The sequence below is a fragment of the Anopheles coluzzii genome, chromosome 3 (genome assembly GCF_943734685.1).
Source record: "Anopheles coluzzii chromosome 3, AcolN3, whole genome shotgun sequence".
Lineage (NCBI taxonomy): Eukaryota > Metazoa > Arthropoda > Insecta > Diptera > Culicidae > Anopheles > Anopheles coluzzii.
In genome coordinates this window covers 56,288,272-56,311,074 of record NC_064671.1, presented here as the reverse complement: position 1 = coordinate 56,311,074, position 22,803 = coordinate 56,288,272, and the positions used below count along the sequence as shown (strand labels likewise).

The 22,803-nt window shown below is 39.5% G+C and overlaps 5 protein-coding genes across 7 annotated transcripts in view; 2 read left to right on the top strand and 3 right to left on the bottom strand.

Moving 5' to 3' along the window:
- LOC120956139 (pleckstrin homology domain-containing family G member 5) overlaps positions 1-8,541 on the bottom strand; it is a 100,577-nt gene extending 92,036 nt beyond the window's left edge. Inside the window, exon 1 of one of the 3 annotated variants that reach the window (XR_007452651.1) lies at positions 5,845-8,541. Coding sequence is in view for 2 of the 3 variants with exons in the window: in XM_049609655.1 (XP_049465612.1) it covers positions 5,845-7,380 (1,536 nt within the window). In the remaining variant the exon portion in view is untranslated. The remainder of the gene's footprint in view (positions 1-5,844) is intronic. The other 2 variants (XM_049609655.1, XM_049609657.1) reach the window with 2 other exon arrangements.
- Positions 8,542-13,882: 5,341 nt separating this feature from the next.
- On the bottom strand, positions 13,883-14,759 carry LOC120954820 (probable chitinase 10). The gene is made up of 2 exons (XM_040375051.2): positions 14,651-14,759; positions 13,883-14,586 (listed from the first exon to the last, which is right to left on the bottom strand). Exons 1-2 carry the CDS (start codon positions 14,652-14,654, stop codon positions 13,985-13,987), a joined length of 606 nt encoding a protein of 201 aa, XP_040230985.2. The 5' UTR covers positions 14,655-14,759; the 3' UTR covers positions 13,883-13,984.
- An 82-nt stretch (positions 14,760-14,841) lies between these two features.
- On the bottom strand, positions 14,842-15,834 carry LOC120954816 (peritrophin-1-like). The gene is made up of 3 exons (XM_040375047.2): positions 15,728-15,834; positions 15,046-15,641; positions 14,842-14,977 (listed from the first exon to the last, which is right to left on the bottom strand). Exons 1-3 carry the CDS (start codon positions 15,741-15,743, stop codon positions 14,930-14,932), a joined length of 660 nt encoding a protein of 219 aa, XP_040230981.1. The 5' UTR covers positions 15,744-15,834; the 3' UTR covers positions 14,842-14,929.
- A 1,340-nt stretch (positions 15,835-17,174) lies between these two features.
- Positions 17,175-18,574, top strand: LOC120954808 (probable chitinase 10). The gene is made up of 4 exons (XM_040375039.2): positions 17,175-17,277; positions 17,365-17,435; positions 17,511-18,222; positions 18,311-18,574. The coding sequence occupies exons 1-4, from the start codon at positions 17,271-17,273 to the stop codon at positions 18,475-18,477; spliced, it is 957 nt and encodes a 318-aa protein (XP_040230973.2). The 5' UTR covers positions 17,175-17,270; the 3' UTR covers positions 18,478-18,574.
- A 2,594-nt stretch (positions 18,575-21,168) lies between these two features.
- On the top strand, positions 21,169-22,764 carry LOC120954805 (peritrophin-48-like). The gene is made up of 2 exons (XM_040375036.2): positions 21,169-21,274; positions 21,349-22,764. Exons 1-2 carry the CDS (start codon positions 21,268-21,270, stop codon positions 22,686-22,688), a joined length of 1,347 nt encoding a protein of 448 aa, XP_040230970.1. The 5' UTR covers positions 21,169-21,267; the 3' UTR covers positions 22,689-22,764.
- Positions 22,765-22,803: the final 39 nt, after the last annotated feature.

The following is a 22,803-nucleotide window of genomic DNA, read 5'->3' as shown; positions in this document are numbered from 1 at the left end:
TTCTTCTTCTTTTGGCACAACAACCGCTACCGGTCCAGACCTGCCTGCCTAGTGAGTACAGTGAAGTGGGCTTTCAGTTAATTTTTGATACCATAAGCAAGATAGTCAGTCCTGCGTATGGGGGCACGGTCTATTCGGAGCTTGAATCCATGACGGGCATGTTGTTAAGTCGTTCGAGTTGACAACTGTACCACCAGACCGGCCCATATACCACCCTACGAATATACGAATACTTTTTGCGCGCATGTCAACTATATTTTTAGTTTTTTACGTGTTTTAGTTGATGTAGCATTATGTTAATGACCAATTTTTAGCAAATCATGTTAATTGATACTACCTTTGTAAATCCTCATTATTACTTTTCCGGACTAATTGCGTAAACTATTCGGCTATGCGGGCAAGTTTACGATATAAATGAGTTTAAGGAATTTCAAAGTAGTCAGACAATCAGTTTTGAAAAATTGTGTCAATAGTAGACCAAATAGGATTTTCGATGTATTTGAACTTACAGAAAATGCATCGAAATCGAGCAAAGTACGTTAATTAGTTATTATAAGAGCTACATGCATGGAAAAAAATTGTTTATCTAATTATAAAGGGAAAAATATTACCCCATATCGACTGATATCATATCTTTTAAACATATAGCAAAAAGCAAGAAAATGCGCATGCATCTATTGAAACTAGCCGCATTGTATCAATACTATCATTGAACACCTAAAATCTTGTTAAAGAGTTAAACATATAACACAAATATATTTAATTCTGTTTTAGTAAAATTAGCATAATAGGCTAAAACACAAGCAGCACTGACGAACCCACGTGAAACTTCGAACAAAATAAGCTTCCAAATGTGTCCCCTGATTTGGAATGAAAATACGTTACACACTAGCACCGACAAACCGACGTGACACTTGCGTTTCAAAACTGTCCCACACGAAAGTACTGTCATTTGCAATGAAGGCAATCACTTTTGTCAAAATGAGCTCTGTTCGCGTCTGTTTAGATGGAAACAACATTTCCAAGTACAAATGGCGGAGGAAGTGTTAGGCAAGATTTTATGAAAATAATTGGACAAAATACCCAGAAAAATCATTTGATGGGTTTGCAAATCAATGCAAATGATGTGAGAAGTGGGGAAAATATTCTTCGTTGGAAGTTGGGGAGAAAAAAAAGGGGCTTTAGCAGTTTCTCCTCTGTGTCAGTGTAGTAAGCGAATCATTGTAGAGATGGCGCTAGTGTTTAACGTATTTTCATTTGAAATAAGGAGACAACTTTTGAAGCTAATTTTGTTCGAAGTGTCACGTCGGTTTGTCGGTGCTAGCATCATCTCTCTAATGATTAGCTAATTTGACACTAGCAAAAAACTGTTGGACCTCCTTTTTGTTTTCCTCCTAAAATTCCAACGCGTAATGTTTTATCCACTTCTCATCCCTTTTTTTGTTATTTGGAAACCTATGTAATGATTTTCCTGTGTGTTTTGTCCAATTATTTTCACAAAATCTTTCCTCACACTTCCTTCGCAATTTGTTTTAGGAATAGTTGTTTACATCTAATCAGCCACGAACAGAGCTCATTTTGACCGAAGTGATCGCCTGCAAGATATCATATTCTTTTTTAATGATTCTAGTGCATTATACCAACCATGGAAAATTGCAAATCGACATGGCAAGGGGCTGAATACGAAGAAATTAAAGAAAAACATAATAATGTTCAGAGTTGGAAAGCTGTCCGTCATTTGATTCAAAACGGTATTGCATTTAATAGCATCTGTTATCCAAGATAGCGATAACACTCTTTTTTATCCTCAACAAGCGATCATGATTACGCATATTATGACTTGGTAGCCGATTCCCACCAACGAGAATGATAACAAAATCGAGACATAGACCTGAAGATCGCGTACATCCGATAGAACTGCCCACATATTTTGAATAGTGGTGAGAATTTACAGTAGAAGCTCTAGAAAGCATTTGAACGATCATCGTGGACATACGCACGAGCATAGTATTACATTCATGATGATCCATGGTAATCGCTCACCGAACATACAGTGGCGGTCACCTAAAGTCGGACACATCATATTTTCACCTTTTATCTGACTTTGCAGCACCATGGACAGTTCCCTAGACCACCTATCGGAAAACTTTCTTCTCGCGTCTTTGAGAACATTCTTTAGCTATGCACATGCAAAAAATCAGACCGATTTCTTTGAAAATCTCGGAACACAATTGATAATTGTGCTATAAGGTATGGAGTTAATGCGGTTCACTGAAAGTCTGACAGTCTCCATTCTATAGCAAAATGACCACGAAGCTTGACAATATTGACCAGTATGGTTCCTAAATCATTTTATTTCAGTTATTAAAGGTCCATCGGCTAGTTTGGATGGTCATCTACGTATTACATAACCTAGGCCAAGCGCTCTACGGTCTGAATCTGCCAATTTAAATATCAGCGTAGTATTGAAGAAGGTATTATTTTTATAAATAATTTTAAAGTTATTAAATCTTGTAGAAGTATGCACTGGGGCCTGCCATTGGTCTTTTGCTAAAGAAACATACTACATTACATACTACAGCAGTGGGCAAGTAAAAGAATGGTGTTCTAAGAATCAGCACCGGGCTGAACGTGTTAAGGAAATATTTGGATACAACCATGTGGAGAGTCTTCAAAGCATCCGTTTTTGAGGTTCATTGATACAGGAAGTGCATTTACTGCTAGTAAGGAAGTGACATTTTGTTCAAAGTTTAAGGCAAACGGTCAAGGAATCCTTAAAATATTATTTTTAATTTAGAATGTTTGATGCATACATAAAACAAAATCACTAGATTTGAATCGGAAAATGTCGCACAGTTTGATAAAATCCTGAAAACATATTCATGTTTATTTGTTATTTGTTTATTTAATTCAACGTTTAAAATCGTTAAACTTTGTAAAGTATCTAAAAAATTATGTGGATGCATCAGCGCTTATGGCACGAAATCTCAATCATTACCTTGATGAAGATAGATACGATTCATGTTGTAACATGTTCAAACATGCTCACTAACCAAGCCAGGAACAAAAATGTTCAACCAATTGGAAGCAGTAATTAATATATCTAAATAATATATTAATTACTGCTTAATAAAAACAAAAAAAAAATTGAAAAACAATGCCGCAAAGTCAGACAAAAGGTTGAAATATGAGGCATCCGACTTTAGGTGACCGCCACTGTATATTAAGGTTCAGGATTCGTGACAGATTATTCAATCTGTTTAACATAAGTGTGCATTATTCTTCTTATCTGTTATCTGTTATTATAACTTCTGAAGACTTGGTTAAAGATTTAGTCCACCAATCCTAATAATTAACTCTGAGTTTATTCACGCGAATTTGGGTAGATGAGGGAGGCTCTAAACAAAACTGTTATCGAACTAGACTAGACTAGAGAAACTAGCTAGACTCACTCTGCCCCACGTACTAAATGACCAAGGATACCGACCTTACGCTGTCCCCCTAACATAAATATGAACTATAGGTTTCACCACGTTACGTTAAGTCGGAGCCAGAACCAAATTCGCCCCGTGGGTGCAGAGAGTTCGGGTCGACCCGATTGATCATTAAGTGCGAGCAAGCATAAGTGACTCCAACCCGTTGGTACTGCGAGTAAGGGTCAGGTCGAGCCATAGGGGCAGTGGCGGATTGTGCGCTAAGCAAACTAAGCGGTCGCGTTGGGTCTTGTGGTCTTGAGGGGCCTTAAAAAGGGAACCCACCCCCTGCTCGCAAGTAAAATTGCTACTCAATCCTTTTCTTGTTGAGAACATTTTCCTGCTAGACGCTTCAGCCAAGCCTACATTTGTGTGACCGCATAGAGCCTCCACTTGTCTTAATCCGTCACAGCGTCGCGTCTTGAACCTACACTGGCCTGACCCGTACTCGCTGCACCAACGAGTCGGAATCGCTTATGCTTGCTTTAACGTACTGAACCTAGTTGCACCTTACGGGTCGACCCGAACGAATTCGAAATATATACAAATGGCTCCAACCCGGTAAGTGCGGGTTGTGCCGCTCATCCTTAATTTGCACAGTCAGCAAGTTGCATTGTTCACCAAAAGAGTTTTTCTGTTGTGCTGTTTTGAATAACAGAGTATAAAGTAAAATTTTGAGGATGTCATTTAGCGAACGCTGAAACAATTTTTATTAAAATTACACATTATACTACACATCATAATTAAGAAGAAAATATTTCACTTTCCTCACGAATGACTTTCCTCACGTCTTTTGATAGATGGCGTTGCTGTAATCCTTAGTTTAATATTTGACATGTGTTTCATTATTGTTAGGTATTGTTATTTCAAACAAGCAATAGTTCATAGAACCTATGGCACATGGTTTACCAAAAAGAAAAACAGGAGATTACTTCACAAAAAACAAATTCTGTTATATGTATGATAATATCCCTCAAATTATTGATTTCATAATTTCAAAATTATGATTCAGTGTAGGTACGGTCCCGTGGTCGTCAACTTACAAAACTTATAACAACATGCTCGTCGTGGATATAAGCCTCAAATAGACCCCCACCCCAACCCCTAACAAAAACCCAACCATACTATACCTAGAACTGCTCAACGATAAGAAGCTAATAGGTTCTGTTCGCGTTTCCCACCATAGATATGGGACTCTTATTTAAAAACACACACAAGTACGACATTCCGAAAATAGTCATCTTGCAATCTATCAATAGCTTACACAAAAATACTTTAGTCTTAGTCGCACTGCTTACGTTGATTCATTCTTAGGTTTGCGTATTTATATCGCTATCAGGCAAGATTCTAGTCCCAATAGGATTAAACATGAAACGATACAAATATAGGAAATTTGATCCCAAACAGGGTTGTCGGACTGCAAAAACCGTTAATCTGAGTTAAGCAAACAAAAGCAACTTTCGTTAGTTCTTCTTCTATGGCACAACAACCGTTGTCGGTCAAGGCTGACCAGTACCACTAGTGGGCATGGCTTTCAGTGACTTATTGATTACCATCGGCAAGATAGTCAGTCCTACGTATGGGGGCACGGTCCATTCGGGGCTCGAACCTACGACGGGTATTTTGTTAAGTTCGTTAATTACTAGGTTGATTTAATCTGGTTAATTTTCACCATGGCGGACAACGACATGCGTGCAGGTATGTTTTAAGATCTACCTTCGATTTTTTATCAATTTCTCCTCAGTTTTTTCGACAAAATTGATGTAGTAGTGCTTTTGTACCATGTTCATCCAGAAAATTTTGATGAGACGCAGCAAGAGGATGTACAAAAATTCAGCCAAAATTTGCTTGACATTATCGAATTGAGATTTAGTTTCACTGCTTGCCACTGCGGAGCCAGTGGACGCGAAAGTTTCCATGCTGCTTCTTGGTAGGTTCGTTCACATTTCCAAGCTACTATTTCACTGTTTGGCCGGTTACATCGACCACCCGGCCAAACTAATCCAGCAATGTAGCCACTTGTCCCTCGGTCTTCACTTTCAGCTTCCTTTCAGGGGCTTTCTTTCGATATTCTGATTGTAGGCTAATAATGCCAACATGATGTAGATGAGGGAACAGACGCCAATAATAATATGTGATTCAAAATTACAAGTTAAGTGTGCAACAGTATCGCAAATCCCTCATTACAAAAACACATATAAATCCGCTCAAAATTCTCGTACTCAAGCAAGTTTTATATGTATCAGCTAGACTACATAATAGTCAATTTCTATGCACAAACAATTGCAATTCTTCGTATGAATTTTATCGCACACAATTTAAAGTATTTAAGGTATGTCATTTTATTGCTTGATAAAAGATTTTTACTCACCTCTATCTGTTTAGCAGGACGACCAAATCCTTCCTCGAAAGCAAAGCCTCCCTCACCACCATATGATCGGCATCGTTTCAAACTTTCACTACGACTGACATAGCCGACACTACTTCTGGTGTTACCCGCACTATCGCATATCGCACTCAATTTGACACTTTCACTTCCGTCGATCATACCACTGTCACACACATCATATGGAGGGGGCGGCGTTTGTCTACCGGTAACCAATTTTGCTAGAGGTTTGGCATCTGCAAAATCTGCACTCTCCAGATCAAGCGCTACAACATCTCGTTCAACGTCCGCACTCCAACGAAACGATTTTCGATTCACGTTACTAATACACATCAGCTTATCCGCATCCAGACTATTGCGGTAAACGTTCTTATCACGATCGAGGTTACCCTCCACATCCATACTTTTCCGAATAAGTGTCGTCCGTAGTAGAGTGTCATTTTTCCTTCTTCGCCTAACGACACCACCGTTGGTAGCTTCAGTAACTGGGACTGTTTCTAAATGCTCCGAGGTCGGCACGCTCTTAGCACAATTTGTTAAGCTAGATATATCCTCCATGAATGATCCTTTGGTGCCAGGCTCCAGTACACGGCTAGACCGCCTTTTCAAAATATTTGTTTCGTAACTATTGAACTGATCGTAATCTATAAAGCTTAGATCATCGTAGCTGATCATAAAGTCTTCTTGGCGTAGATTTTGCAACGATGCACTCCAGTTGGATACATTCGAAGAGCGTCTATCTGAGCGGAAGCTAATTTTGCGTCTTATCGAAGCAAGAATGCTGTTGGATCGCTCGAACCGAGGTATCGGTGGTGGTGTTACTTCCGGTACGGCTGTAGCCACTTCCGGCCCCGCAACTGCTGCCGTTTCTTCTGTGCTTTCCGATCGCTCCAAAATCGCGTCCTCGTGCAGATTCTGCAAAGTGGACTCATTCTGGCTGCGCCGGTACGCCCGCTTCAACTGTATCGAAGACATGCTGCGACTGCGCACAAATTGAAACGGCAGCGCCTCGGTTACGGGCGAGACCGCGTTGGTGGTGGACACGTTTTCGCGGCTTCCGCTCAGCTTGCTATACAGGCTTGAGAGCTTTCGCGTCAGGAAGAAACTATTCGATCGTTCCATTTTGGGTCCGACCGGCTGCTCCGACACCGAGGCCAGGCCTCCAACGCTATTGTCGGCGTTAGACTCGGACCGAGTTGATTCGTTAGCCTTCGACGGCATCGTTTCCTTTGCTGTGGCACGTGCTCGCCGTGCCGTCCCACCAACAGAAGCAGCAGCAGTTTTGTTCGCGGACGTTTGTTTCACTTTTTTCGTACGTCCACCTCCACTGACACTGGCACTGGGGGCCGTCAGTTGACCTGGAACGCTTGCCGCTGGCTGCGGTCCCATTTGCGCCAGAGATGGTTTTGCCGGACCCACGTTCGCACCTGCGCCCACTCCGTTTCGGGCCGCCTTGGCGTCCTTGCTGCGCTGGCTGCTTTGATGATTATTTTTTTTCGCGCGATTCATCATCTTTAACATGCTCTGATTCCTTTGCTGCTGACCCTTAAAACCTACCCCAACGTATATTCTTTAGCAAAGAGTTATAACAGTATTTCACGCTTCCCTAGTGCAAGGCACGGTTAGTTCCATCCCATTCGATCACAACCAAACAGCAACACTTTTTCTTTGCAGCAATTAAAAACCGTGGACTAGTCAACCTTTTCTACACACAGTGTTGTGTAGCCATTATCTAGCTCTTGTTAGATGCAACGGTCAGTTCAGGAGAAGGAACTAGAAGCTGTCGGCAAAGGGGTGGCGTAACACGAAGAATGTTTCTTGCCATCAACGCGTTGTAGATACCTTGAGAGTCTTTGTCAGGTCGTCATCTACACACTCACACATACGCAACCACTTATGTTTTCGTGTACACTTTTTGGGGGGACTTCTTCTTGCTGCTGATATAACCAGCTCTTTGACACACCGGACGCCCTTATCCCTTGGCTATCTCCATTGCATTGCGATGGAGAGTTGTCGTCTCACTCAACCATACGTATTTTAGCGCTTTGTTTGTTTTACACCGCCACGAAGGAGTAAACAGTACAATTGGCATACACAAACTGTGTACTTTCGAGCACCAACACAAGCACACAATGAGCTCTTTCAGACCGAAAAAGATTGCTGGATACTTGCACTTTACGTCTTCGTTTGATAACCAATATCTTTTGCCTCGGAATACTTTATTTTCCTGACATCGATTTCACACTGGCACCTGCACTGGCGCACAACTCTTGTCAGCGCGGCACACTGGCCGAGCGTACACATTCCACAGCATACAGTACCGTAAGGTAAAGGGCGGCAGTATGTAAGGCATGCTCGGGGAATAGTTTTTACACCTTATCAGTACGACAACGTTTAGCACGACACCGTACCGTCGCGCCAACACTCTTTCTTCCTACCAGCGCGATAACAGGCGTTCTCAATGTATAGCTTAACGAGCTGTAAAAGTGTCACCACCAACAGACCCGATACACGTCGCTTGCGATCCGTCTGTCCGGCAGATTGCTGGGCTGTCACAGCATTCGCACCATTAGCGGGTAAGCGATGCAATGGTTCGGATCGCTGCATCACCAGCACTGCCAGTGTGCGCGCTGGCTTTAGTCAGCAACCGGTTTGCCAGTGTGCGCGTTGACAGTGTGCGATCACTGGTTGCTACACGCACATTGAAACAATTGTCAATGCTGGAGACGCTGTGCCGCTAATTAATCAGCTGTTTACGTAGCGGTACGCACGCACATTATCGATCATCGACGGCAAGCTCGGTGTTAGATCCACAATGTAAACGTGGATCTGTGCATGTGTTGTATGCTGTGCTCTGAGCTCGCAATGACATCTTGGCCCGGTGATTGAAGAGCGACCAAATACGCTGCGGAACGATCAGGGTTCTTCTCCCGGGCGCTTCGGTCACGAGACATGGTCTCTCAGAGAACTTCTCTCTTACGCACTGGTCCCATTGCAGGCCGATCAGTCAAGTGATCAGGTTTGATTCAATCCGATGATTTGTTCAACTCGTGCATAGATTGTTGTGATTGCCTTTTTTATTCCTTCGCAATAACACAATCTACCCACAGTGGCACTGGTGGTAAGCGTTGAGCTGGACAATTTCACAGTTTACATTTACTACCGCGGTGATGATGTAATGTGAGTAAGCGCGACTGTTGACCGGTGAATAAGACAACTGTGGCATTGGTGTTTTTGCGACCCTTTTTCGCTGTACTTTCGTTTACCGTAACTGCGTAACTGAACCCACACTTCATCAATGGGCTAAAACATATATCAACAAACTATGATTACCTTGTACCACTAAACAACGCTTATCAACACTTTGCAAACAAACAGAAGCATACAAAGCATGCAGAGAAGCATTTCAATACAAGAAACATAAAAAATGCCAACGGATGATGTCATAAGACAACGGTCCGACGTGTGTTGGGATACTAAAATGAGGGAGAACTAAAATACAAATAGAAGATTCATTATGGAGTGATAATCAAACAACATTAGCTTTCGTGTGTTGCCGTGAATCTCTTTTTAAATTTCCAGTTTGATCAGTTCTTCCAGAACAACGAAAACTTTTTATTACGAATGCATTTCAAAATATGTATTCTAGATTCTTTTCTGTGAGCTTTTCTTGATCTACGCTAATGCCGCCAGCTATACTGGTTTTTATATTCATTTCTTTATTGATGATCAATAGCTAGTTCGTATGGTGCATCCTGACTAAAAAATATATTTATTGCCTTTTTACATTGCAGGTATTATATGAGATTAATGTCATGTTTGGCCATTCTATAACTCTAAGCTAATATAATTCCCATGGAATAATTGTTAAATACACAACTGAACATCATCCACTGGGGTCTGGGTTCATATCTAGTATGGATAACAGTCTCTATGTGGCGGCTTTACTATATTCCAAAGGGCAAACGATCGGAAACGGTTGATTTTGTCTATTAACCGCGTGCGTTCTCATAGCCACACGTACAACTTTTGCAAAATTTACGACGTATCTATCGAGATGAGGGCGACAATAAGAATTCATGAGTGTGAAAGATTGAAACATGATTTAGTCTCGAAAATAGTGTCAATCACGTTATATTCTACCCAATTAAATAAAATACACACTCAAACCATCAAGTAACCGTACATTTGGTTGCCAATTCGTTAATACTTTTTTTTCTTCAGTGGAGTTATCATAGCATGTGATTACAGTTATAAATGTGTTTTTAGACTAATCTTAAAATGTGTCATCTGTTTACAACAAAACATTTGAAAATATCATCCTGAATTACGTATAAATGAACCTCAATTACATACTAAACTTTGGCAACGTTTTGCGCTGTTGATGTAGCTTTGTTACTCGAATATTGAATTATTTAATCTCGTGGTTTCATGTTATATGATTTATTTAGTTCAATTTGTGCAGAATCTTAGCATATTTTTTTTATAATAAATTTTAATGTTAACTTTTTTTAATGTGTTAAATCGATGAAACTTCCTGAAGTAACAGTCAATTTCCGCGTATCTCTAAATCCGCGTGATTCAGGAGCACACTGTACTATTCCACATTAAAAAAAAATCTGATGTTTTCTTCAAATATATTTCTTGAAATTTTCTCAATAGCATTCAAATAAATGAAAATCTCAGGTAATATTTTATGAATCCAGAAATGAATAGAACAACAAAAAAAAACAAAAAAAATCTCGGAAAGCTACACTAGAAAGCTATTGACCAGAGCTTTAAGCTTGCGAAAGCTTGTTAATAGAGAGTCTATAAATTCCGTACCTTACTGCACGACGTTAAGCTTTGATGTATGAAAGATTTGATTGTTTTTAAAAGTCGTCTGCCATAGATCATTTAAAGTTAAAAAAACAAACACTTGGTTAAGCGGATGCGGCTACTCTTCTCTCTCACCTCCCTTTTCACATTCCACCTCATTCCATACGTCCCTTCCCCCCACACCACCGCTCACATGATATGTTTCAGACGATACTCTCCTCTCTTGCATATTAAAATGTACAGGAAAACGCCGTTCATCCGGGCTCATCGGGACTTGACCTTGCCCGGATACTCGAATAACATATACAATGGTCCAAAGTATATACTTTACCACAAATGCTCAAAACTTTCAAATATTTAAAGTTATGCTAAAACCTAGCTAGTTTTTATTAACTTCATGTTTTAGCAATGAGAATATTTGAAATTTGCAATGAATTTTAGCGTTATTTTTTGTTATAATGGTTTTTTTTTCTTCAAATTTTTCCGCATGCGTCAAACGGTTTCCAGCGTTTTGTTGTGCATCCTCTCAATCTTGCAAAAAAATCGTTCAACTGTTTTCAACAATTCCTTTTTTACGGTCATGTTAATTACAAACAAAAATTTCATGTCCATTTTTTATGAGATCCTAGTTGCCTACCTTCTATTATGTACCAAATGTAACGGGTAAACAGCTTTGATTAATCGAGTTTTTTCTTATTGATATGACATGCTTCCATAGAATTTGTTAAAATCTTATAGTTATCAATTTGAAGAAAAAGTATTTGCTCTTCATGATTGAATATGTTGAAAACTTTATGAATAATCAGATTGCCCTCTTGAAAATATGGAACAATCGTTTACAAACCGAGTTCCGATTGCACGACATCTTCGATGAAAAAAATAAAGGTCTGGATTCATAGGGCCGTTAGAAATAGAATAAAATTAATTAATCATTTAGGTAAAGAGACCATGCATTTGCCTAGACTGCGTATAAGAATATGAAAAAGTCTGTTTCATGTAAACTTTCGAGAAAGATTTTTAATATTGGGCCCTTTCCGTTTTTAGATCGTAGGCAGAAATTTCAGCCTGTCAGCTGTTTGCATTGTATAGCAGTTTACGAGGCTGTCAAAGTGGGTATAATATGCAGGTGGGCTTATCCCAAGATGTATGTATATAGGAGGCTGATTTTTATTGCTTCTGATTATGAATGAAAATTTTAAGAGTTTTTTTGTGCGTTTGGGCAAAAGTTTTCACCCGTCCTGTCAGAAAGTGGCGTTCAAATTTGTTTATAAAAACATGCTATAAGACCACTTAGTCTACATACACTTTGATTCAAGATGCCACCACCTTATCTCTTTAGCACCTTGGGATAAATGAAACCCCCAGTCAGACAAATCGGATTCAATTTACCCCTATGTTTCCATTAATTACTGGTAATTTAAGAGTAATTTAATGGTAAATTAGCAGTCATTAATTTACCCATTCGAGCAGTTTTGATCGATCCTACTCCTTTCTCTATTTTATTTTTATTTTTCTTTTGTCGGCCAAATTGTTGATAAATTACACGAAATGTATTATATTACAGTTGTATGGTTATATCTAATCATTTTCCTTAACTTATACAAAGTCCTTTTTCCAGTAAACTCGACATGAACAGCAACTTCACCCGGAGAAGGTTATGCACAATTAGCACTAATAAACGCAATTTCTAGGCAGATTTTTACATTTTACAGTTTTAAACACACCGCCTACGTCTTCTTCTACTAAAGGATAATTAAAACAATACTCTTTTTGTTCTTTTTTACATCTTTTCACTGAAACAAACGACAACACTTCGTATCGCTAAATTGCTCTTGTAACTGACATAAACTGCTCGAATGGATAAATTAACAGAATTCTGACTGGGACACCACCTTGTTTTGCCAATTTTTAGAGCAGGTGCTCGAATCTAATTCTAGCTTTGAGGCTAGAGATTATTCTAGCCTGAAAAATGCATGCTAGTTTTGTGTGCTTTTTTGTATGGAGTGTTTACATGATTTTAACCTCCAACTGTCAAACTCCATTTAAAAAAGCGGACTAGAATCGTAAAGGGCCCTATTAATCGAAAAACGAAAAGGTAGAAACCCGATACGATTTTTGTTTCTATGCTATTCTCAAATTGACTCCAATTTTGTTGTTTCATTTGTTTTGTTTTTTTTTTGTGTGGTTGGCCGTATGTGATTATGTTTGTCTATTCAAAAGCATGCGGTTAATTAATCGTGCCAATAACCAGTATCATTTAATGCACCTACGTCTTTAACGACATTCATAATACCGCATAGCACACAGCCAAGTGTATAATAATAAATAATAAAATATCTGGGAGGAGTGCACACCATAATGTTACATTTATAATAAGAAAGAGAGCTCAAGATTTGTTTCGGAGTCTGCAGGGACTCACTCAAAAATATTAAGGTAGAAGAGCAGCAATAATGTTATCATAAAGGGCATATTAAGTTTCCTGAGTGAAATCGCCAAAATAAATTCATAAGCTTGAAACGATAAGGACGGTCACACAAGAAAGAACAGGGTACATCAATGAAGAAATGGAAAATACAAACAAAACTAGATTAAAAGACGGTGTAGACAGTATAAACTTTAAGATAATATCAACAAATACTTTAGCCATAGTACACATAAAAGCCTTGCCGCTATAATTACTAACACAACAAAGGTTGTCTTGTTGTGCCCATGAGTACAAGACAAGTTAACTTTCACATGAAGAAAAAAGAAGAAAAACAAGAACAAATTTAATATAGTAAAGCTAGCTGGGATACAATAGCAGGTTTGTGTAGCAAAACAAGAAAATTAAGGGGACAGCTATACAAACTAGAAGCTGTGTATTTACGTGCGGTTGTAGGTGCGGAAAATGCTTGCTGCATATTTGAAATCTCTACGTAAACAATTAATGAGTGATTTCTTGGATAACACATACAAACTGAGTATAATTATAACTTGTTTTATACAGATGAGTTTAGTTTAACATGCGCTGCTCGACAACTCAACCATGCCAATTTATTTACTTCTTTCAATTAGTTTGTACGATATTGTTCCGCTCGAAAATGATCGCGTTTTATTGTTTAGGTTACAATGATATAGGCCAGTAAGTATTTATAATGTGTTGTAAATTTGTAAATATGTGTTGTAAACGTTTATAGTAAAACGTTTTCATAATGTGTTATGAACGTATTTGATATGACAATAGAACCATTATTTTATTCAATAAAGTGGTATGTTTCCTTTATAAACAGTATTTTTTCAGTAATCCCAAACACCTATTCTGATCAGTTCATACGTCGGAAGTTCCTGGCGGACAAACATAGCTGGCGGGATCAACGCAATCCGATACGGTACGGCTAAAGACGGCTGCACCGGCGCATGTACGCACCACAGGATCTAGTTTATTGCAAATGATATATTTTTTGCATGAACTTAGCACTGGATACAAAGTGGCCGGTAATGCTGTTGCTGGATCAGTCGTAAGACAAGGATTCTCAACACATGAACTGTTGCTTGCCAACACGCAATCTCCATAGGCTGAATCAAACAGGGTACCCTCAGCACAAGTTCTGTTATATGCTGTTTCGCCGACGCACAATGTATAACTGGTGCATATATTTGGTATCTCCACGGCCTTTAGTGCGGTGTTTCCTGTGCAAGGCCCGATAGTGCAAGGCACATTTTCTGGAACATCACACAAGCTTCTGGAAGCATCGAAGTATTTCTGATCTGGGCAAGACTGCAGTGTAGCTACTCCCTGATAGCAGGTGTAGTATTGATTGCAATTAGTTGTATCGGGGTGAAACGAAGTTACTGTGCTATCACAAACCGGAGGTGTTTGGGTAGCACACATACTAACTATTGACAACAGTAGCAAACCACGTACTGCGTCTAACCGAACGTACAAAAAGATATGTTAAAACCTTTAATCGCTCTGTAGCAGATACTTACTTACTCATTTCTCAGCTAGTAAAAGTCACACTTGGCGTATGCTATGAATGGTTCGGATAAGTCTGCCAGTGTATTCTTTCAAATAACTTGACGTTGTTAGTGCAAACTTGCTTATATAGCTTCAATTTGTATGTCTCACGATTAACACCCCGCAGACGTAAGCCATGTTGAGACACATGAGGCTAGATAACAATGTTTAATTTCACGTCACAACTTTTGGGTGTTCAGTGTCTTTATTTGCATAACAGCAATATACGACAGACCTAACCAATTCCAACTTCTTCTACCAAAGAGCTCTATTCATTACAGGTGCGTCGGTAGCAATTTCACTCTAAATAGAAACAAAATAAAAATATATGTGAACATTCGTTTTGAAGAGGAAATAGTTATTATACTTACAGTACAGCCATCACCCTCAAAGCCAGCTACACAACTCGTTGCCTGCTCATCAAAGAACAGTCCTGGAGCGCATTGCCGAACAATTCCTTCGCCATTCAAACATAGGATATACTCTTTGCAGTTTCCTGGGTTTGGATAGATTTCCAGGATAGGAGGGTCTGGCGGTGGTTGTGTGCAGGGATTTACTACGCAATCTACCTCGCTTTCCAAATTACATTCTTGTAGTGCTGGATCAAAAAACAAGCCTGGCTGGCATGAACTTTCATAAGCCACTCCACCAATGCATCGTATGAAGTCTGTACATGAGCCATTAACGGGCAGATATACAATTTCATTCGGTGGGCAGTTGTTCACGACGCAGTCTACATTCTCAGGAATGTCGCATAACAAATTAATTGGATCGAAATATTTTTGATCAGGACATGTCTGCTCGTAACCTTTGCCGCCGTAGCACGAAAAGTACTTGGTACATTCAGTTGGATGGGGGAGAAATCCGTCAGCTGTCGCCGTTTCCACACATGGATCACTCGCTGGAGACTGAGTTGTAGTTGTTTGTGCCGCGGCACAACCAATAATAGCCACAAGAGCAAGTAATACTAGCACAAGAAACACGGTGTTACAAACGAAAGATTCACAAATCGTGTTTTCTCATTAATACTCAGCCTCTGTTAAACATACTTACTTGTTGCTTTTATCATCCTGATCTTACAGTGATAATTTTAACACAATGTTCGCGGCTCAATATCGTTGGTGTTTTATACGTTTTCGAGAGAACGGTAGCTATCTAATCGATTTCAAATCAAATCGCTTATGGTGGTGATTTAAGCTCTCTCAGACATGCGGATCTTTCGAACACAATAGCGTAACCATTTGTGAACTGATAGCAAATCGCTATCAAAAAATTGTCATGATAGAATATTCGTCATCAGAATATCTGTTGCGACATTCAAGGCCTTGGAAATGCTCATTTTATTTTGAAGTACAATACATACGTCAATCTAGGGTTGTCAAACTCATTGGTTGTAATTCTTTTGTTGGCGGTAAAATATATTTAATTTAATAATAAATAAGTGAATCTGAATGATGAGTTAATTGTCAATACAATCAATACAAGTGTCAATACATCAATACCTTAATATTAAACGAAGAAATGCGCATGTTTTTGCATAATATCTTAAGATTTTTGAATGAATATGATATTGATATGATATTGATATTGATAAGATGATATGATAAGAATGATATTTATTCAACTATTTTTCATACAAGATGTTATAGCTATAAACAGACTAAAGAGCAAAGTTTATGCAAAAGGACAGAAAACGGAAACATCTATGGTTTGTGATCTAAAACAATGGTTTAAAAGTTTGACTTTCCTGTCTCCTGTCTAACGAGTCATTGCTAGGTGTACTTTATCGATATGAGATACAGATTAACAGTATATAGATTAAGTAGAAGAAAAAACGAGTTTAACGTACATTCATCAAAAATGTTGTTATTATTAGTTCAATGACATTCGACATTGTTTTCAGACCAAATATGTGAAGCTCATTGAAACTCGATATACCGGTTTTAACAGTTGTGGATAGAGTTAGTAGATTGATTCGGAATTTACCACCTGCAGTGTTTCCAAGTTGTTACAACTTTTCATGGCATTGTACAGACTGCATATCTTTTCGATAACTTCTTCTTCTTTGGCACAACAATCGTTGTCGGTCAAGGCCTGCCTGTACCCACTGACGAAGTGAGCTTGGCTTTCAGTGACTTATTGTTACGATTGCAGGATAGTATGGGGACACGGTCTATTCGGGGCTTGAACCCATGATGGGCATGTTGTTATGTCGTACGAGTTGACGACTGTACCACGAGACCGGCTTTTCGATAACACAATCTATTTATATTTATTTCCTTCACTTTGAATACGTGCAACTTACTTTCCCATCAGCTTTCTTTTCTTTTGTGTGGGTTTAATTTCTCGTGCTATGTTCGATTCTGTAACAACAACAAAAAGTCACAGTACTTATGATGGTCATTAAGATATCAAAGAACAACATCTGAAAAAACAAGCGTCCGAAACATGAGTTACGTTTCAAGCAGTATCTTTCAATTGACTGAAGATATAAATATACCCCCCATTAAAAGAGATGACAAAAATTGGACACTGTGTTTAGTTAGACAACAAATTTCACATTCGCCAGTACGCCTGCTTCAGCCATTGACTTAAAATGCAAGGTACACTGGCAATTATTTTAAACAAAACCACCTTAAGACACAACTCCTTAAGCATTTATTTATTTATTTTATTTCTTGTTTTTTTAGTCGTCGTTATAGTCTTTATAGCGTTCATTTTGAGCGTAACGGAAATATCAGCTCGATTTATATCTGATAACGTAAGTGTTGATTGATCGTTACATACCTACGACACGATCGTTACATATCTACCAAAAACTCATTCAACTTTCCAGATATGTTTGGCAATGCCAAATGGTCAGAAGCTTCCTATTACTGATGATTGCGGATCATACATAGTATGCGAGTACAATGTGCAAAAAGTTCAGCGCTGCGCATATGGCACCCTTTTCGATCCGATTTCGATGGTATGCAACTGGGCCTCTTTTGTCAAGTGTGGACAAACACCGTCGCTCCCGCCAATTATTCTTGCACCCTCGTCCACTTCTGTTGCAATTCCGACTACGTTCAAGCCACCAGCGGAATTTCCAAGCATACCGACCGCACCGACGCCACTACCGACAACTGTAACAGTGAGAACAACCACTAATAACCCGTATGAGCCTCCGTATATTCCTACAGCTCCTACCGCTTCACCCACACTGCGACCTCCTGTAGTCGTTACTTCCATTCCGACGATACGTCCAACCACTACCACACGTCCAGTGATTACAACCACTCCCCCGTTCAAACCACCTATGAACCCTTATCCATTCTGTACCCCGGAAGAGTTTAGCTTCATCGCACACCCAACAGCATGTGAGAGTTACTATATTTGTGCCTACGGTAAGCTGATTCTGCATAGCTGTGGACATGGTGTTTACTGGAATACAGCCACCAATCAGTGTGACTTTCCGGAAAATACCGACTGCACTAATCTTCCTAATCCGGCCGCTCCGGAAACGTCTACCCCGTCCGCTGAAACAACAACGATATCAAGCACTCCGGGTAAGGTTTATCAAATGGAAAACGATAATCACATGTGGTCGCAGATAGTGCTGCTTGCATGAAGTATGTTTCTTCTTCTTACCTTCAGACTGTTATGGCAGTAACATTTTTTACCCCAACTACAACGACTGTAGCCAGTATTACATCTGCATCGGGCTACAGCCAATATTGATGAGCTGTCCCACCAGCTATTTGTGGAATAGTAAAACATCTCAATGCGATCAGCCTGGTAATGCAGTATGTGCGCAGAAATAACAAATTTGCTCTTATAGGAATGATAATTTTGAATGATGAAAAACGTGAATAAATTTTTTCTTCCGCATCTGATAATGAAATACGATCGGTTATTTTCTTTTGGACTTTACATGTTTTACTTTAAACAATATTTAACAATAATGGTATAGATATACGCCCTATTTATTTCTGCCAATCGAGAAAAGGTTTGCACCTTTTGTTCTGCATACTGTAACAATTTGCGCGGTCATATCGGTTTACGTACGTTAAAAATCACAATTACAAAAAGACTCAAACAAAACCAATATCATTTTTATATTACATTTTTATTTAATCATCTAGCACAAACTGCATTCGAAGTTTAAAACCATTTCCATCCTTTTTTTAGAATAACCTCCCTAAGAGGTGTAAAGACTGGCTAGACAATAAGTATACGATGTTTCTGATCAAACCACCGAACGAACTGTAACCTTCTGTGTAAATAAACGAAAGAGTTCACATTCAAAAAAAAAATGCACGTCTTTTATTATGACATTTCATACCGTCCAACTATTAAAAATTTGTTTACGGTAATATGGATTGACAGACTAATCGTTATGGTCAAAATTAAGGTTAAATATCCAGTATGTAATAATAACATTGGTTGTACATGACAATGAAAAGAGCATTTAAAACCAGAAACGAATATTTAAAAAACCCTGATCTGTTGCTTTTTACTAACTTGTTGTCCATCCTTAACTAAAAAATCTTTACAGTTTGTTTAATAATAGGAACTACCAATTTTGAGCCTTTCTTAGATGATATACAGATTATAGTTGTTCTTCTAAACGGCTCCGTTATCGGTCAAGGCCTGCCTGTACCAACTGGTAGGGTTGGCGGCTTTCAGTGCCTTTTGGATTACCCTCCATAGCAGGATAGTTAGTCCTACGTATGGCCGTGGGGCCACGGGGCTTTCTCAAGCTGAGAAAACGTTCTCAAGCACTCATTTAAGTTTCTCAAGCACTCAAAACTTGTTCTCAGACTCAAGCCCGTGGCCGTCGTCAGTTTTTCTCACTCTGAGAAACTGATATAGACACTCAAGCTTTATTTAGAGCTTTAAATAGAAAAACAGTTTTTAATCGCATTTTTTTTTTACGTTTTCAATTATAAACATTGAATACATTTTCCAAAGTGATTTCCGATAAACAAATAGCGCAATTCTCCATATTTCAGTTAGCTGATCGCTGCATCGTCAACTTTCTCAAAGATTCTCAAAGGCCGCGGGGCCATGGGGCTTTCTCAAGCTGAGAAATCATTCTCAAACACTCATTTAAGTTTCTCAAGCACTCAAATCTTGTTCTCAGACGCGAGCCCGTGGCCGTCGTCAGTTTTTCTCACTTCGAGAAACTGATAAAGCCACTCATGCTTTATTAGGAGCTTTAAATAGAAAATATATTTTTGATCGCATTTTTTTTTATTTTTTTTTTTCTTCAATTATAAACATTGAATACATTTTCCAAAGTGATTACCGAAAAACAAATAGCACAATTGCTCATATTTCAGTTAGCCGATCGCTGCATCGTCAACTTTCTCAAAGATTCTCGAAGATTCTCAAAACCGATTTTGTTCCGATTCGACAAACGCTGAGAACGAGGATTTCTCAAAAGCACTCATGAGTCCTTGAGAAAATGAGCGTTGAGAATCCCCATGGCCCCGCGGCCTATGGCGGCACGGTCTATTTGGGGATTGAACCCTTGACGGGATGTTGTTAAGTCGTACGAGTTGCCAACAACATCATGAGACCGGCACAACAGATTACACTTACAGCAGAATATAAACAACAATATCAATACTCCCAATACTTAATATGATTAACCAAATATTTGATTAGTTAAACTAATCAAAAAGTTCAAAAAATGCTTGCTCATGACTCGCGGCCCTCGATCATTTACTAAACTTTGCTCTTTACCTCAAAAGTATGCCGACTGTTGACCTAAACCATCATAGCCTTCCCGCTTTCACGATCGACCGTATTATTAGATATGTTGATGTCCACTTGTTTTTATGTTTGATAAATAAATATATATTGACCATGTCCGTCACAGTCCCGTTGCACATTTTTCTACACCACTAAACCGGAATCTTTGTTTTGATCTTAAATGCGTTCCACCACAATATAAAGTGAAGAGCACCAGTCATTCCAACCGTCTCACATTTCGTGATCATCTAATAAAACAAGTTATCCAAGAATAGAAAAACAATACTAACACTGCTAGAATTGTTGGTAATTATTGGTAATGTAATTCTGTAATTTAGTTGGAAATTTGAGCTAAACACGCTGTGTCTTTTGCAATAATACTCATCAAGGAAAGACTAAAACAGACAAGTTTCTTATTCTTTCCGAGAAAAAGAACAAACCGTACTAATACCCCTGCCTTAGCGCATGATCGGTGTAGATGAAACAATCCAATCAAATTTTGACGCGCTGCTATAATCATTCATCGTTTCGTAATCCTTCAATAGCGCATTGGACATCAAATTATTACAAGAATGCCGCAGCCTTACCTTGAAAAGGTGCCGGGTGTGCAGATTGTAACGGCATGGTACATTTATAACTTCCTTCCTGAATTATCTTCAAATTGCCGGTTTGACCACATGGAGCATGCACCATAAAGCAAAACAGTTTGTCGGAAGTATCATCAATTCACAATAGCTGATAACAGATAAGTTAATTCAATCTACAGTCAGCAAGTATAAAGACTCTGTACATACTTTTCCTATATAAACGACAAATGGTACTTTGTACAATGAATTAGAACGAAGTGTTAGAAAATGAAAGGTAAGAAATCAACAGAGTCAGCTTTATATGAATTTCCATTTTTAATGAATTTTCATGACATTTCCAACTTCTAGCCTTGGTGAAGACTTTGTTCGTCTGCATACTATTGGTGTGCTCCAGCCACGCATACAATGAAATTTGTAATGGTGTCCCTAATCTCACCTATGTGAGAAGCCCTCAAGCATGCTACCTTTACTATGCGTGCATCGATGGCCAGGCATATGGATACACGTGCCCCGATGATCTTTGGTTCTCGATGGAATTACAACGATGCGTGCCGCAAGAGGAAGCAGACTGTGACATCGAACCTGCACCTGAGCTACCGGAAGCACCGCCAAGACCCCCGTCTCCGGAATGTGAGGATTTGCCGGACTTCACATACCTTCCCAGCAGTACATCTTGTCAGTTCTACTATCAATGTATTGATAATTTCGCGTACAGACTGTCATGCCCTCGTGGCTACTGGTTCAGTGTTGAACTTGGACGGTGTGGTAACAGGTTTGAGGTTGAATGTGATATTGAGGAATCAACACAAACTCCCACCGCTCCTCCAGGACCATCAGAACCCAACCTGTGCTTCGGGCGTCCCAATTTTTCTTATGTGAGAAGTCCGCAATTTTGTCACCTGTTCTACTACTGTCTTAATGGAACTCCGTTCCCCATGATCTGTCGGAATGGATTTTTCTTCGATGAAACCGCTCAGGACTGCATCCCGGAGGAAGAAGTACAATGCGATGATTCGAATGTTCCCGGATCAACCCCTGGTACAACTCCAGGCATTTGCGACGATGTAGAAGACGGTGTGATGATTATACATCCGCAGTTCTGTAATCAATACTATGTTTGTGTCGAAGGTAACGCTTACCCGACACTTTGCCCGGACGGCCAATGGCTGGACGTTGAGAAACAAGCGTGTGGCAAGCCAATAGATGTCTATTGCCCAAATGGCCCACCAACAACACCGACGCCAAGTGTGTGCGTTGACGTTGCGGATGGTGTATACGTACCTAGCCCAGAACGTTGTGAAGCCTATTACGTTTGCGCAGGAGAAATCGGCTACATTCTATATTGTCCTCCCGGGCTGTGGTTCGACCAAACCACTCGTGAGTGCATCTCACCGTCCGACGCCATCTGCAATATTCCTACACCACCGACTCCACCCCCAACGCCAACTATCCCCCCTACCATCCCACCAAGCGGACCACCAGAAGAGGGTAACCAACTATGTAATGAATCGCCGAATGGAACTTATTTACCTAGCCCAGCTGACTGTAGCAGTTTTTACATCTGCTTCAACGGCGGCGCATATCCCAGCAATTGCCTTGGTGGATTGTGGTTCAACCCAATAACGATGCTTTGTGATTTGCCGGAGAATGTGACGTGCAATGTCTCGCTCCCCAGATTAGCTGTCTAACAGTCGGCGTTTAAGAAGTAAATATTTTTGTCTTACGAAAAATTCCAATAAATATTACTCTCAGATTATTGCTGGACATATTGTGGCTATATGGTTGCTTATCTGAGCGCTTCCT

Coding starts and splice junctions, on each gene's coding strand:
- LOC120954816 (XM_040375047.2), bottom strand. Junction 14,978..15,045: donor TTGAGGGTGATGGCTGTACT/GTAAGTATAATA, acceptor GTTTCTATTTAG/AGTGAAATTGCTACCGACGC.
- LOC120954808 (XM_040375039.2), top strand. Junction 17,436..17,510: donor CTCGATTTATATCTGATAAC/GTAAGTGTTGAT, acceptor TCAACTTTCCAG/ATATGTTTGGCAATGCCAAA. Junction 18,223..18,310: donor AACGATATCAAGCACTCCGG/GTAAGGTTTATC, acceptor TCTTACCTTCAG/ACTGTTATGGCAGTAACATT.